General features: G+C 37.9%; 1 protein-coding gene across 1 annotated transcript in view; it reads right to left on the bottom strand.

Annotated features, from left to right (window-relative positions):
- The window catches only part of ARHGEF26 (Rho guanine nucleotide exchange factor 26), a 137330-nt gene that overhangs the window by 23056 nt on the left and 100982 nt on the right, over positions 1-13292 (bottom strand). The window contains exon 11 of the mRNA XM_019024743.4: positions 8887-9041. Within this exon, the coding sequence (XP_018880288.1) occupies positions 8887-9041 (155 nt within the window). The remainder of the gene's footprint in view (positions 1-8886; positions 9042-13292) is intronic.

Raw genomic sequence — 13292 nt, 5'->3', positions numbered from 1 at the left:
GAACCTGAGAGGCGGAGTGAGGTTCACCTTGCAGTGAGCCGAGATCGCGCCACTGCACTCCAGCCTGGGTGACAAAGTGAGACTCCGCTTCAAAAAAAATTAAAATTAAAATTAAAAAATTAAAAAATAAACATACTGTAAAGCTGCAGAAATTCAAAGAGTGGGACAAGGGCACGAGTTGACTGATGAATTGTGAAGCAGAATAGTGGGTTTGCGAGTTGACACAGACATGTCTGGGGATATAGAGATGACATTTCAAATCTCTAAAAAAATTAATGGGTTAATCAATAAATAATATTAGGACATTTGGGGAAACATATCAAATATTTTTTTTAAATGTGGATCCCAATCTCACTCCTTAAACCAGGATATTTCCTTGGACCCAAGCTCTGGGTACATAAAGAGTTGTGAAGAAAAACTAAGTGACAAGACAGGTCTTTCTGCTGGATACAGACCTTTAACGGCCTGCCTTGTGGTCAGAGAGGTGCTGTTAAACATGTACATACCTTAGGGCGAGTTCTCATCTTAATTCTTATTAGCACGCATTTTAGATACTTAATACGGATGAACAGGAATGGAAAATAGGCTAGCTTACCAAGATGCACCCAGGATAGTGAAAGGAAGGATGGTGATGGGGAGGCAAGGGAAAGGGTTAGACTGCACAAGCCAGCTTTCCCACAACCCACGTCTCTCAGTCCCAACTGTAGGTGTAACTCTCACGTACCCGCTTACATTGTTTTGAAACTCTCTTTTATGGCCCAAATCCGACAGATGGAAACCCAAGCAGCACTTCCAGTTCTTCCTTTTGTAAAAAGGTTTAATTTAAAAGAAAAGATGCTATTGAGATTTATCACAACATTAATATTCACATGATTTTTGGCATATATTCTCAAGATAGTGACATTTATTTTTTACCTATTCAGTAGTTTCCTTTCCATAGGCTTTAGAACATTCACATAGCTTTTCTGTCCCGAAAAAAATATTTACTAGAATGTGCTGGTGCCACAACAAATGTTTCCTGAGTTAGCAGCTGCCTGCGTTTTTTCAGACCCTTGTGCTTACAGGCCAGTGAAATGGCTTCCGAAGGCCACCATGGCTCATCACCCCACCAAATTAAACACCTGGATTTCACCATTATTTCTCTTTGCATGTATACAGAAACTAGTGACACTGAGCAACTGTGAATCCTGAAACTCTATCTTCTAATGCCTTTTGTGACATTTCTAAGTCATTCTTCTTTGGGGACACTCTCCAAGATCCTCTTCTAGACTGTCGTGCATCAAATCCCTCTGAGGAATTTAACGGCTCTGACATTCCCCCCCAGTAGCACTGATACACAAGAGTTAACAGGGTTTATGAGATCAAAGGAAATTCTTCCTACTTTCCTCCAATATATGTATGAGAAAAAGTGTTCTGTAGATTTCAACTTGTTTCCCTTCTCCTCCTAAAAAACGTGATTCCTAAACCGTCACACTTGATCGTGTGTTTAAATGGAATAGAAACACTCTAGTCAAACTTTGCTGGGATGAAGGACATTGAATTTATGCTGAAATTTATTTTAAGTCAAGGAGTTAAAAATTTTTTTTCACTTGACTGAGGTTGATTTCCATTTCAATTTGGTTTTAGAATTATACTACTAACATGTTTTTAGTGGAATAATATACAATTTTAAAGGAATGCAATATGGCACAGCAGGTAAGAGTAGAGCCATGATTTGGAATGTCTGGTAAGAAACCCAATTCTAGGCTGGATGCGGTGGCTCACACCTGTAATCCCAGCACTCTGGGAAGCAAAGGCAGGTGGATCACAAGGTCAGTAGATCCACACCATCCTGGCTAACATGGTAAAACCCCGTCTTTACTAAAAATAGAAAAAAAAAATTAGCCGGGTGTGGTGGCAAGCACCTGTAGTCCCAGCTACTCCGGAGGCTGAGGCAGGAGACTCTCTTGAACCCAGGAGGTGGAGGTTGCAGTGAGCCGAGATCATGCCACTGCACTCCAGCCTGGGTGACTCCGTCTCAAAAAAAAAAAAAAAGAAAGAAAGAAACCCACTCACTCACTGGCTTTGTGAACCAAAGCAAGTTACTGATCCTCTCTGTGCTTCAGTTTTCTCATCTGTAAAGTGGGAATAACAGTACCAACTTGACTGGATTGTTGAGAGGATTAAATGAGATAATACATTTACTACCTCATTGTGTGTAAGGCACTTAACAATCATGCCTGACTTACAGTAAATGTCAGCTATTTTTTTATTTTCCTAACAGAACGCCATCCATTTAAATTGCCTGACATTTTGTTAAAAGCCTGATAATTATATGTTTTGCAAATGCACAAGTGGACCAAGCATAATTAGAGCTAAATACCCATGTCAAGAAATCCACAATTTGGCAAGTGCTCAGACCAGCAAAACAAGGCACAATACTTATCCAGAAACTGATTTCAAATAGGCTTACTTGCTCAGTTCCTCAAGCTAATTCTGAAGTCTAACAAACATGCCACATACATCCTATTTCATTGTTAATAATATAACAAATAGTGGAGATGAGGATCCCCATTCATCAGTATGACAAGCATTTGTTGTGATTCACTGCCACCAAAAAAGATGGCCAGTGACCCAGAAAAGGGCCAGGAAGCCCCATCCCTGTCACCAAGGGTCACCAGATGCCACAGCCCAGCACTTCTGTGGCTGCTCATGGGATGCTCTGAACCCATAGTCCTTGAAAAAGAGGAGATGGACAGTTCTGAGAGGCTGTCACCACCTTTCTGAAGCTCTCTCCCTGGGATAAGCTGAACTAAGCAAGCCCTGAAGAGCAGGCACAGCTTCGTAAGTGGGTAACAAGGTTATCCAAATTATACAGCAACCCCACACTCCAATTCAGGAGTACCACACTACTGACTACATCAATAAAAAGGAAAAATATACTATTTATTTCACATTTTTCAGCAACAATGTTATAGTGTCTCCTAATCATTTAGGAATAGTGCAAAAAAAAAAACTGCTACTACAACATGTACACATGATTTACACCAATTTATAAAAGAATAAAAATTGACCAATAGTTTTTCCTCACTCACTTGCCGCCTGACATGGGTTTCATGAGGAGGGAAAGGCATAGAGTTAAAGGCATTTATTCCTAAACTGCTCATGTTCTGGAGGCCATAAATTCATGTCTGGTCCTAGAGCGTGCCATACCTTCAGCTATGTAGCAATTACGTAAAGGTTTAAAATCATTTTTTAAAAACAATAAAATATTCTAGAAGCAGAAGGGCAATAATTTGATTTATGGCAAAATCTTTAGAGAGAGAAACACAATACCAAAAATAATCTTAATGATAGCATGTATCAGTTACTTAGCAAGACTATTCATATTCACTGTAGTAAGTGCTTTATGTGCATTATCTCATTTAATTCTCACAGAAACTCCATGATGAAGATGATGTTATTATCCCCATATTACAGATAGAACACTGAGGCTCTGAGAGACGAGAAGTAATTTGCCCAGGATTTGAGCTCAGTTTTCTGACCCCAGGCATCGATATTGTGCTTCTCAGTAGTGGCAGCTTTCAACATTTAACAGCAATGCCAACTCTCCTTACAGATGCAGGGGAAACAATACCTCATAACATCAGAGGAATCAAGGCTGCAAATGACAGCGGAAGAAAAAAAGGAGCAAAAAGGAAACAGGGCTCCCATTTCTTTTCCACCCCATCTTGCCATCTTGAATTTAGAACTCAATTCCAAAATGGTCAGAAATAACTAAGCTTCATGTGTTTCAGGAATAAAGGAGCTTGCAATCATTTTTACTGCCTTTCCTTTAGCCAAGATACTCTTGACTTCCCTAGGAACGAGTTTATTCTTCAGATGAAACAGGTATCAGGTGATTTTCAGCTTTCTATAATAGGAAAGAGCATTCTCATGGAAAAAGCAAAAAATGGAACCAAACCAGGCCATGAACCTTTCAAGGGAGCCTGCACAGCTTTGAGCCACTGGGTGTTCAAACTATTTGGGAAAATCCAAATTTGAACTTAAGTCCTTGACCTTATGATAATGACCTAGTAGTTTGCTATTACAGAAAATTTTATAAAACCTGAAAAAAAAAATTAAAAATTTTGAAAACCTTTTTATAAAACCTAGAAAGTTGTAACCAGGGCTCAAGCTATACACAGTATTTATGGAACCAGAAATCAGGAAGTAGAAATCTCCTGTCTTAAATGTCTGCAGGAAGGAAATGTTATCAAAGGGAAACTCTTCCCCAGATTCTGATGCTAGATTAGCTAATGGCAGAGGAAAACTCACAAATATGATTTGGTACTGGTTCTAGTTTTCTCCTACAACCAGTAAAACTATAAAAATACTCAACGAAAGCTTACTTTGGAAAAGATGTTTCTCCAAACAAACAAAAAAGGTGTAAGTTTCTATGCCTTTTTCCCCCCAATAACTTTATAGGATGAAGGGAAAAGTGAAATATTCTAGAAAAATAAAATGAGGAAGTAATGAACATAAAGAAATTGAGCCTCTGGAAACAAAGACTCAGATTAGAATCCTGGCTCTGCTGAAAGACCTTGAAAAAGATATTTTATCTCTCTTTTCCTCAGCGTCTTCATCTGTGAAATGGAAATAATCCTGGCCTCCAGAACTGTGAGACAATAAATTCTGACTGTTTTAAGCCACTCGCTTTGTTTGTGGCACTTTGATACAGCAGCTGTAAGAAACTAACACAGTGAGGAAACAAATACAGGAAGGAAAATTTTGCTTTCAGCTTCAGGTGATACTGGTAGAGAAGACCTAAGCCAGATAGAAGGGACTATATCTTACAAAATAAATCTTTTAGGAGCTTGAACCTAGTTAGGTCTTGGATTCAGTTTTGTATTTCAAAACTAGGAACAACAGTATTTAGACCATAGGTTATACATGAAGGTACAGTCTGTAATTAGTCTTTATTATAATAAGTTATCAGCAGGCACATATTGGATATTATAATGTTATCTGTTAATCTATGAGTATAACTTGACAATAAATTACTTTTATAATACAATATTACTATTCTTACTGTGTCAGTCTGATAGATTTTCACACCTTCACTACTCCAAAGGCAAAGCTAGTTTAGTTTACTACCATGCTAGTATAGTGGTTGTCAACTAGCAGGGATTTGCTCCATGGGGACATTAGGCAAAAACGTCCAGAGACATTTTTGGTTGTCGCAACTAGGGTGTAAGGGGGCTGTTACTAGCGAACAGTGGATAGAGACGAGGAATGCTGCTAAAACATCCTACATTATTGCACAGGACAGTCCTCTACAACAAAGAAACATCAGGCCCCAAAATGTCAATCGTGCCAAGGTTGAGAAGTCTGCTCTTGCAGTACCCAGATAACTTCTAGTCAAAGCTTCAAATACCAAAGTGTTCATGTCCTCATCCCTCATCCAGAGTAATCAATCATGTATCCTTTTGAAATCTGGTAGAACCAGGCTATTAACAGAGTGACTCACTAGCAGCCAGGGCTAATGGAAACTTTAAACTTTCTTGTAAAGAGAAAGGCACATGCCCACAGCCCCAGCTACTCAGGAGGCTGAGGTGGAAGGGCTGCCTGAGCCCAGGAGTGTGAGGCTGCAGTGTGCTATGATCATGCCTGTGAATAGCCACTGAACTGCAGCCTGGGCAACATAACAAGGTCCCGTCTCTAAAAAAAAAATTAATAATTAAAATAAGCTTGTTTTTAATGTTCTAAAAAAGTGAAAATTCCTCTCACAAAGACAGCATCATGGCCACTCATCAAGCCAGCTTTACAAGCACTAGCAGTGATACATGCACTGTGAAGTGGAGGGGTCCACACACCTCAGCAATCTATGGAATGTGCCCAGTATAAACCTTCTGCCAGTCTGGATCGGAGGAGGAAGAGTAACTGTCCTCCCGAGCAGCTTTTCTCAGTAGCTGAAAAACCTCCCTGAAGAGGAAAACCACTGGAAGCCCAGGTGCTAAGTTCCTTGACTGAAACCTGGAATTAGAATTAGACAGTGGGTGGCTAGATCAGTCCTCAAGCGCTGGCACAGGTGATTTTCCTTTATCTGTAACTTGTGGCCAAGCCTAAATTATTGCCTTGTTCAGGGTTGTTGTATCTCCTTTACTGTTGCCTCTGGCATGCAAAGCATTTGCAGTCGCCTCCTTGAAGCTATCATGTAAATACGGTCAGGCATAGTGTACATTTTTAACCAAGTCTGTTTATCAAGCTTTTGTGGTTTGCATGTCACCTCACCACATATTCAGGTCATAAACAATTAGGTCTCCAATACTATTACCTAAGAACACCCTAGAAATATAATGAACTAATTGGTAAGGCAAAAAAAAATTCTAGTTTTGGTAAAGGCCAAGTTAGGTACTCAGGTTGTCCTCTCCATTGGAGCTGTGTATCTTGCTCTTAAAAAAAAAAAAAAAGAAAAAAAAAAGGCCAGGTGCAGTGGCTCACGCCTCTAATCCCAGCACTTTGGGAGGCCAAGACAGGCAGATCACCTGAGGTCAGGAGTTCTAGACCAGCCTGACAAACATGGAGAAACCCCATCTCTACTAAAAATACAAAATTAGCCAGGCGTGGTGGCGCATGCCTGTAATCCCAGCTATTCAGGAGGCTGAGGCAGGAGAATCACTTGAACCTGGGAGGCAGAGGTTGCAGTGAACCAGGGATCATGCCATTGCACTCCAGCCCGGGCAACAACAGCAAAACGCCCGTCTCAAAAAAAAAAAAAAAAAAAAACAAAAAATTCTCAAAGACTCCCAGTGGCATTGCTCTTTATTAATAATGCAAGTTCAAATTTACCTGAGCAAATAAATATGGGATAGCTAGGAGAGCAACACCATCTGTGAAGGGCAAAGTACGCTACTAAGTAGAAGAGCATATACCTTAATTCTGACTTTCAATAGTCTATATTTATTGAGTAGGTCTGTGCAAATTCAAGAACAAAAGTTGCACTGTACTGGTTTAAATACCTTTAATATTTTCATTAACTCACCAAAGTCATCATAATCGAAATTACATTTATATTTAAAATTGGCTTCGTACTGTCAGTGTACATTTTACCATTTAAATCAAAAGTTTAGTTAAAGCTCTTGGTCCACTGAGACAGAACAAATATTTCAACAGCTGGAAGATGTTAAAAGTCAAGAGTTCTGGCATTTGAAGAGACATATATAATTACTCTCCCCTAAATACAAAACATCCTGGAGAAAGCCAAGGAAAAATGCTATCTCATAGGAAACCAACAAAACACAAAAACATAAAAATTATAATTCTTCTCCCATCTTTCTTTATAAAATTTACGGCTGGGCGCAGTGGCTCATGCCTATAATCCCAGCACTTTAGGAAGCCGAGGCAGGCAGATCACGAGGTCAGGAGACTGAGACCATCCTAGCTGACATGGTGAAACCCCATCTCCACTAAAAATACAAAAAATTAGCCGGGTGTGGTAGCGGGCGCCTGTAGTCCCAGCTACTCGAGAGGCTGAGGCAGGAGAATGGCGTGAACCCGGGAGGCGGAGCCTGCAGTGAGCTGAGATCACGCCACTGCACTCCAGCCTGTGGGACAGAGCAAGACTCTATCTCAAAAAAAAAAAAAAAAATTTTTTTTTACTTAGCTGCTAGGACTATTTAGACTACTCCAGGTAAGAGAAGTAATTTCTCCTTGGAGATATGGAAATAGAATTTTCCTAAGTATGAAAAATAATGATCAGCATTTTAATGTATGTTTCATTGTCACATTATGGCTTCTCAGGGAAGACCATACTAACATTTCATTTCAGCTAGACAGCCACTCAGCTGAAATAATTCATAATATGGTCTGATTAAAAGGAGCAAAAAGAACTCAAACTGTTTTAATTTAGTTTGAGTTTTCAAGCTATAAAGTCAGCAACTCAGAACTACCATTTAATTAAATATGTCTGATACATTTGGACATTTATTTTGTATTTTCATAGAGATCTGTTTCTATAATTCTCTTCACCTTGCCTAAATTGCACCCCAGGACCACCCCTGCTCCCACCATATGCCATCAATTCAGGCCACCATCATTTCCCTCATATGTGGAAATAACAGCCCACAGATTTATGTTTTCACTCTAAGTTCATATTCTAGAAAAGACGGAATATTTACACAGGACCTTACATGTGTTGGGTGCATTTAATAAAGTATGTTCCCTAGAGAAAGGCAGAGCTGAAGGGGTGTGTGTGTGTGTGTGTGTGTGTGTGTAGAACAGAAACAGTCTGACAGAAGAAATACTGGAAAGAAAAGGTTTCTACAATATTCTCCATGGACATCTCACCAGAGCTGGACACAAACACACAACTAGAAGCCTGGAGTAAGAAGAACAAACACTCTGCCAATGAAATGATTTACTTCATTCCCTTCAGAAGGGAGTATGGCTAACACCTTCCCAGTCACAGGGGAATGTTTTAGACTAAGAATCATTAAAAGCAGTGCATTTTAAATTAAGTTAAAAGGAGCACTAGAGTTGCTCCCCAACCTGTTCTCAACTGGACCAACTTTTTTCTGTTTTACACAAAAATTTTATGGTAGAAGGAGTCTGAAAAACACTGAATGAGAATAAAAACAGTGCTACCTTCTCAGGGATGTCGTAAGAACTGAATGATATAAATGTGTAAAATGCTTAGAACAGTGGCTCAATAGAGGTTGTCAAGAATTATGATGCAGATAATGATTCAAGTCTGAAACTACATAAGCAATTTAAAGAAAATGAACCATAGATGCAATTATGATTCAGTATGTAGAAACTATACTTCCAACATTTCTAGCTTTTAAAGGATGATCACCCTAACAGGCATCTGAATTATAGAACTTTAAAACTGGAATGTCTAGTCAGCAACACCAGATAAAGACTTACCTCTTCTTCTTGGTGATAATGAGCACATCGTTAAAGAGAAAGAAGTAGACTTGCTGTTTGGATGTCCTTCTTGAGAAAAGCACAGTGTCTTCAACATAGGCTGTCAATTCACCTCTTTTTACCAGCCACCGGGAAGAGGAGACTAAAGGAAAAGGCTACAAAAGGAGAAAAACCCAGTGACCAAAGCTAAATTGAAATCCTTTTAAGTTTACTGAAAGTAAAATCTAAAACATACAAACAAATGATACTTATCATAGTATGCATCACTGTTTTATAGGCATATAAAACTGAACTATAAATACAGAAGTACAGTGCATTCTTCAAGAAAAAATGAAAAAGAACAATATATCTTCCACTATAAAAAACTATTAACTTCCCAATATGAAACTAAAACTCAATGAGAAAATGTTATTGGATCAATAAAAAATTATGACCCTTCTATTAACTCTCAACTGAAAAAGAAAGTAAGGAGTTACTTAAAATTGAAAAGCCTAGTAATAAAATCTATCAGAATCAACTAGTTATTTTAAATATCTCAAATCAGAATCTAAACATACAGAAAAACACAACTGTAGGTTAACGAGACAAATATAAAAGTCTACATTTACTTCATGAAGTAAAAAGGTTCCTTCCAAGAGAAAAAAAACCTACATGCTTATTTTTTTGTCTACAAATTATCTGTTTAGCCATATTCTTGAGAACACCTGTTCTTAAGATCATGGTAGCTTTCTTCATGGAAGTTTGTACCTGAAAGCATCATACTACTTTCTGGCTGTGAAAATGAGATTCTTCCAAAATAATCCATCATAATCATTATAATATCATAGAAAAGGCTGTATCCAAAAAAATTACATACTGCTTTTTTATTTTCTTTATTCAGTCTTGTACAAGCCAACTGGAAAACTCTCCAAACTACAGAACAATCCTTACCCATGAAAGCTTTTTTTTTTAAGTTACCAGAAATGTTTACTGCCAAAACTCTGATTTAAAAGACTACATCCATAAAATAAGCAAAAGTTCTTGAACACACAAAACATAATGCAGAAATGTGATGCAATCAAACATCACCCTTTTCAGGAAATAATGATTAAAAATAGCTAAAGAAATTGAGGATATTAGAGAGGAAATGAGAAGGCTAAGAAATCATTTCATATTTATTTTAAACTTTATTAAGAGCTTTTACAGGAAGGTTGCTTATCATTTATATACTATTTTCCTGAACGTCCAAAAAACGAAGATAAAAGATTATGGCTAACCCCAAACTTTTCAAAACTGGCTGCTAAGGGAGTTTATGAAGTTCCCAACCCCCAAAATCTCAAAATCAGACAATTACCCTACAGAGACAGCTGAGACCTTAAAGGTCGACAGATTGCTTAGATAACTCCGGCAGACTAGGCAGCACATACAAGAGGTCACCTTGTGTCAGGGTAGGTCCGGCTGAAGGGCCGTAATTACAGGAAACACAGGACTATCTTGCTATTGCGTGTAACCCTACAAGATGAACCAAGGACAATATTATGGTTAAGTTTCAGTGCATATGCTGCCCTGTGACTGTTCTGATTTAGGGGGTGGAGAAAGAAAGATTTTTAAATTGTTTTATTGTTTTTAAAGCAGATTCATTTTTATGGAGTCCTCATACTCCACTAGGGGCAAAACTAAATTTCTACCTATAAACACCTAAAATTGACAATAGCTTTCAACACATCTATGCTTCTTTTGAAAACAAAAACCCAACATTTTATACATAGTTTATGTTTCAGATTTATTGTTAGAAGACTGAACTCAATCAGATAGGTTTTATTAAAGAAGAGATATTAAAATGATCCAAATAAAGGAAATCACAACAGCCCAAAGTGAGCATGAGTGAATTCCCCTAGTAAGGAAATGCTGAGACTAGAATCGATGTGTGAACCAGAAACTAGAAAAGAAATTCATGAACAAAGATATATCCTAAATAGTACTGAAATACTATCCTAAATAGTACTGAAATAGTCTGTGCCTACGGAGCACAGACATTTCATTATTTTTTTCTATTACCTGGCATCCTAGAAAGCTAGCCTTGGCATAAAATGTAACTAATTTTATGGGGCAGCAAGAAAAGAGAGAGCTGCTGAAGAGCAAATAATTTTTTTTAATGTTGAGATAAAATTTACAAAACATGAAATTCACCATTTCACCACTTCAAAGGGTGTAGAATACAGTGGTTTCTAGTATGTTCACAATATTGTTCAATAATCACCATTATGTAATTCCTGAGCATTTTCATTACCTCAAAAGGAAACCCCATATGCATTGGGCAGTCATCTGCCACTCTTCCTCCCCCAAGCATCTGGCAACCACTAATCTACTTTCTAACTCTATGGATTTGTCTATACTGGACATGTCATATAAATGGAATTATACAATATGTGATCTTTGAATTTGGTTTCTCTCACCTAGCATAACATTTCCAAGGTTCATCCACAAGGCATGTATAAGAACTTTATTCCTTTCTGTGCCTAAATATTTTACTATATGCATATATCACATTTTGTTTATCAATTCATCCGTTGATCTGGGCTATTTTCACTTTCTTGGCTATTATGAATAATGCTGCCATGAAGATTTGTGTATATGTTTTTGAACATCTCTTTTCAGTTCTCTTGGGTATATATACCTAGGAGTGGAACTGCTGGGTCATATAGTAGTAACTCTTATGTTTAGATTTTTGGGAAACTAACAAACTGTCCTCTATAGCACAGAGATTTTTCTTGGATTTCCATTGTTAGCAAGGCCCCCAAATGGCAACCAGCAAAGCCTTCTGTCAACTAACATACCACCACTCCACTCAATCACACTGAATGTATGTCTCCTAAAGCAGCCTGAGAAACCTCAACTTCTCCATGTGCTTATTCATAAGGTCAAACCTTCCATCGCAAGACAAAAAAAAAAAAAAAATTCTTCCCAACTCTGTAGAGGCAACTTTTAAAGAAAGCTGTTTTCTAGTGGAGAAAAAACACGGATTTGAGACACAAACTAATCTCTGGTTTTCAATCTTCTTGGTTTAGGGACCAGCTTTTTCTCTACAACCATCATTTTCTTTCCTCCCATCTCAGAGGATAAGCTCTCCTGTCTTCAACACCCTGCTTTCAGCTCTAAGGCCTTATTCCCTTGATTTATTCCCCTCTCATTAGTATTCTCTCCCTCCTGGCTCCCTTTCTGCAAACTATCCTGAAGACTATTCACAAAAAATGGTCCCTTGACTTTGTGAATCCTCTAGTTATCATCACTGCCCTATCCTCTTGATAGTCAAGCTTCTGGAATGAAAAGTCTAATCTGCTTCAACTGCTTCACATCCCATTCACTCTTCAATGCACCCACATCTATTTAACTATTCTGATAAAACACATCAACAATGTTTGCTGCTTGTTTACTATAAATCAGGTCTATTTCAATCCTTTATATCTCTTAAATAATTTAATTTTCAAAATAATTCCATGAGGGAAAGTACTATCATCAGCTTCACTTTAGGGTTCAGAAAACCAAGACATGAAAAGGTAAGTGATGCCCAAGGTTGTACAGCTAGTAAGTGGTGGAGCTTCTACTGCAACTCAGGCAGGTCAGTTCTGGAGCCTGTCCTCTAACTTTACACTAGCTTCCAAAGTGCCAATCCAGGGATGCTTTCCACCTCCTCTCATATTACTGCAGTTTAGCACTTGACAGTCTTCCAGAAAACCATAAGCAAAATTAAAAATAAAAAAAATGTGTGAAATGACAATGAAACACACACACACACATGCCCTACAAAATTTACTTTCCTCCAAATTAGAAAAATATCCATATTATCATTATCATACAGTCATTGTTAAGAATGTGGACTCTGGAGTCAAAGATTTGAATCTAGACTTTATAACGTCTTGGTGTATAACCTTGAGCAAAGAATTTAATCTCTCTAGCTTCAGGTTCTTCATCTATAAAATGAAGTTAATAATAAGGGTACATTATAGGGTTCATGTGAGAATTAAATCAGATAAATGTGAAAATGGCACTACTTAGTAAATTTGCAACCAATATTATCATAGTAGTAGCACCTATAGCCATACCATAAACCAAATATGGCCAAAATAGAACTCATTACCTTCCCCCAAAACTTGTTCCTCCTCCTGAATTTCCTATCTGAGTGAGTGGGTGGCTCTCCACCCAGTCAACCCGACAAGGCCCACTCCCTGACCACTACCCCTCACGGGTAATGACCAATAACTAGTTTCATCTGCATCTGTCCAAATATTTCATCTGCAAAAGCAAACTGTATTTTTTTATATCTAAACCTTACTTTTTTCATTTAATAATATATAAGAAAGCTTTCCATATAGGTATCTAAAATTCTGCTTTATTCTTTTGAGTGGTATCACATTATTTGGGTATAC

This window comes from Gorilla gorilla, chromosome 2 (genome assembly GCF_029281585.2).
Source record: "Gorilla gorilla gorilla isolate KB3781 chromosome 2, NHGRI_mGorGor1-v2.1_pri, whole genome shotgun sequence".
Taxonomy (NCBI): domain Eukaryota; kingdom Metazoa; phylum Chordata; class Mammalia; order Primates; family Hominidae; genus Gorilla; species Gorilla gorilla.
Note: the sequence above shows the minus strand (reverse complement) of the source record. Positions and strands in the feature narration are given on the sequence as shown.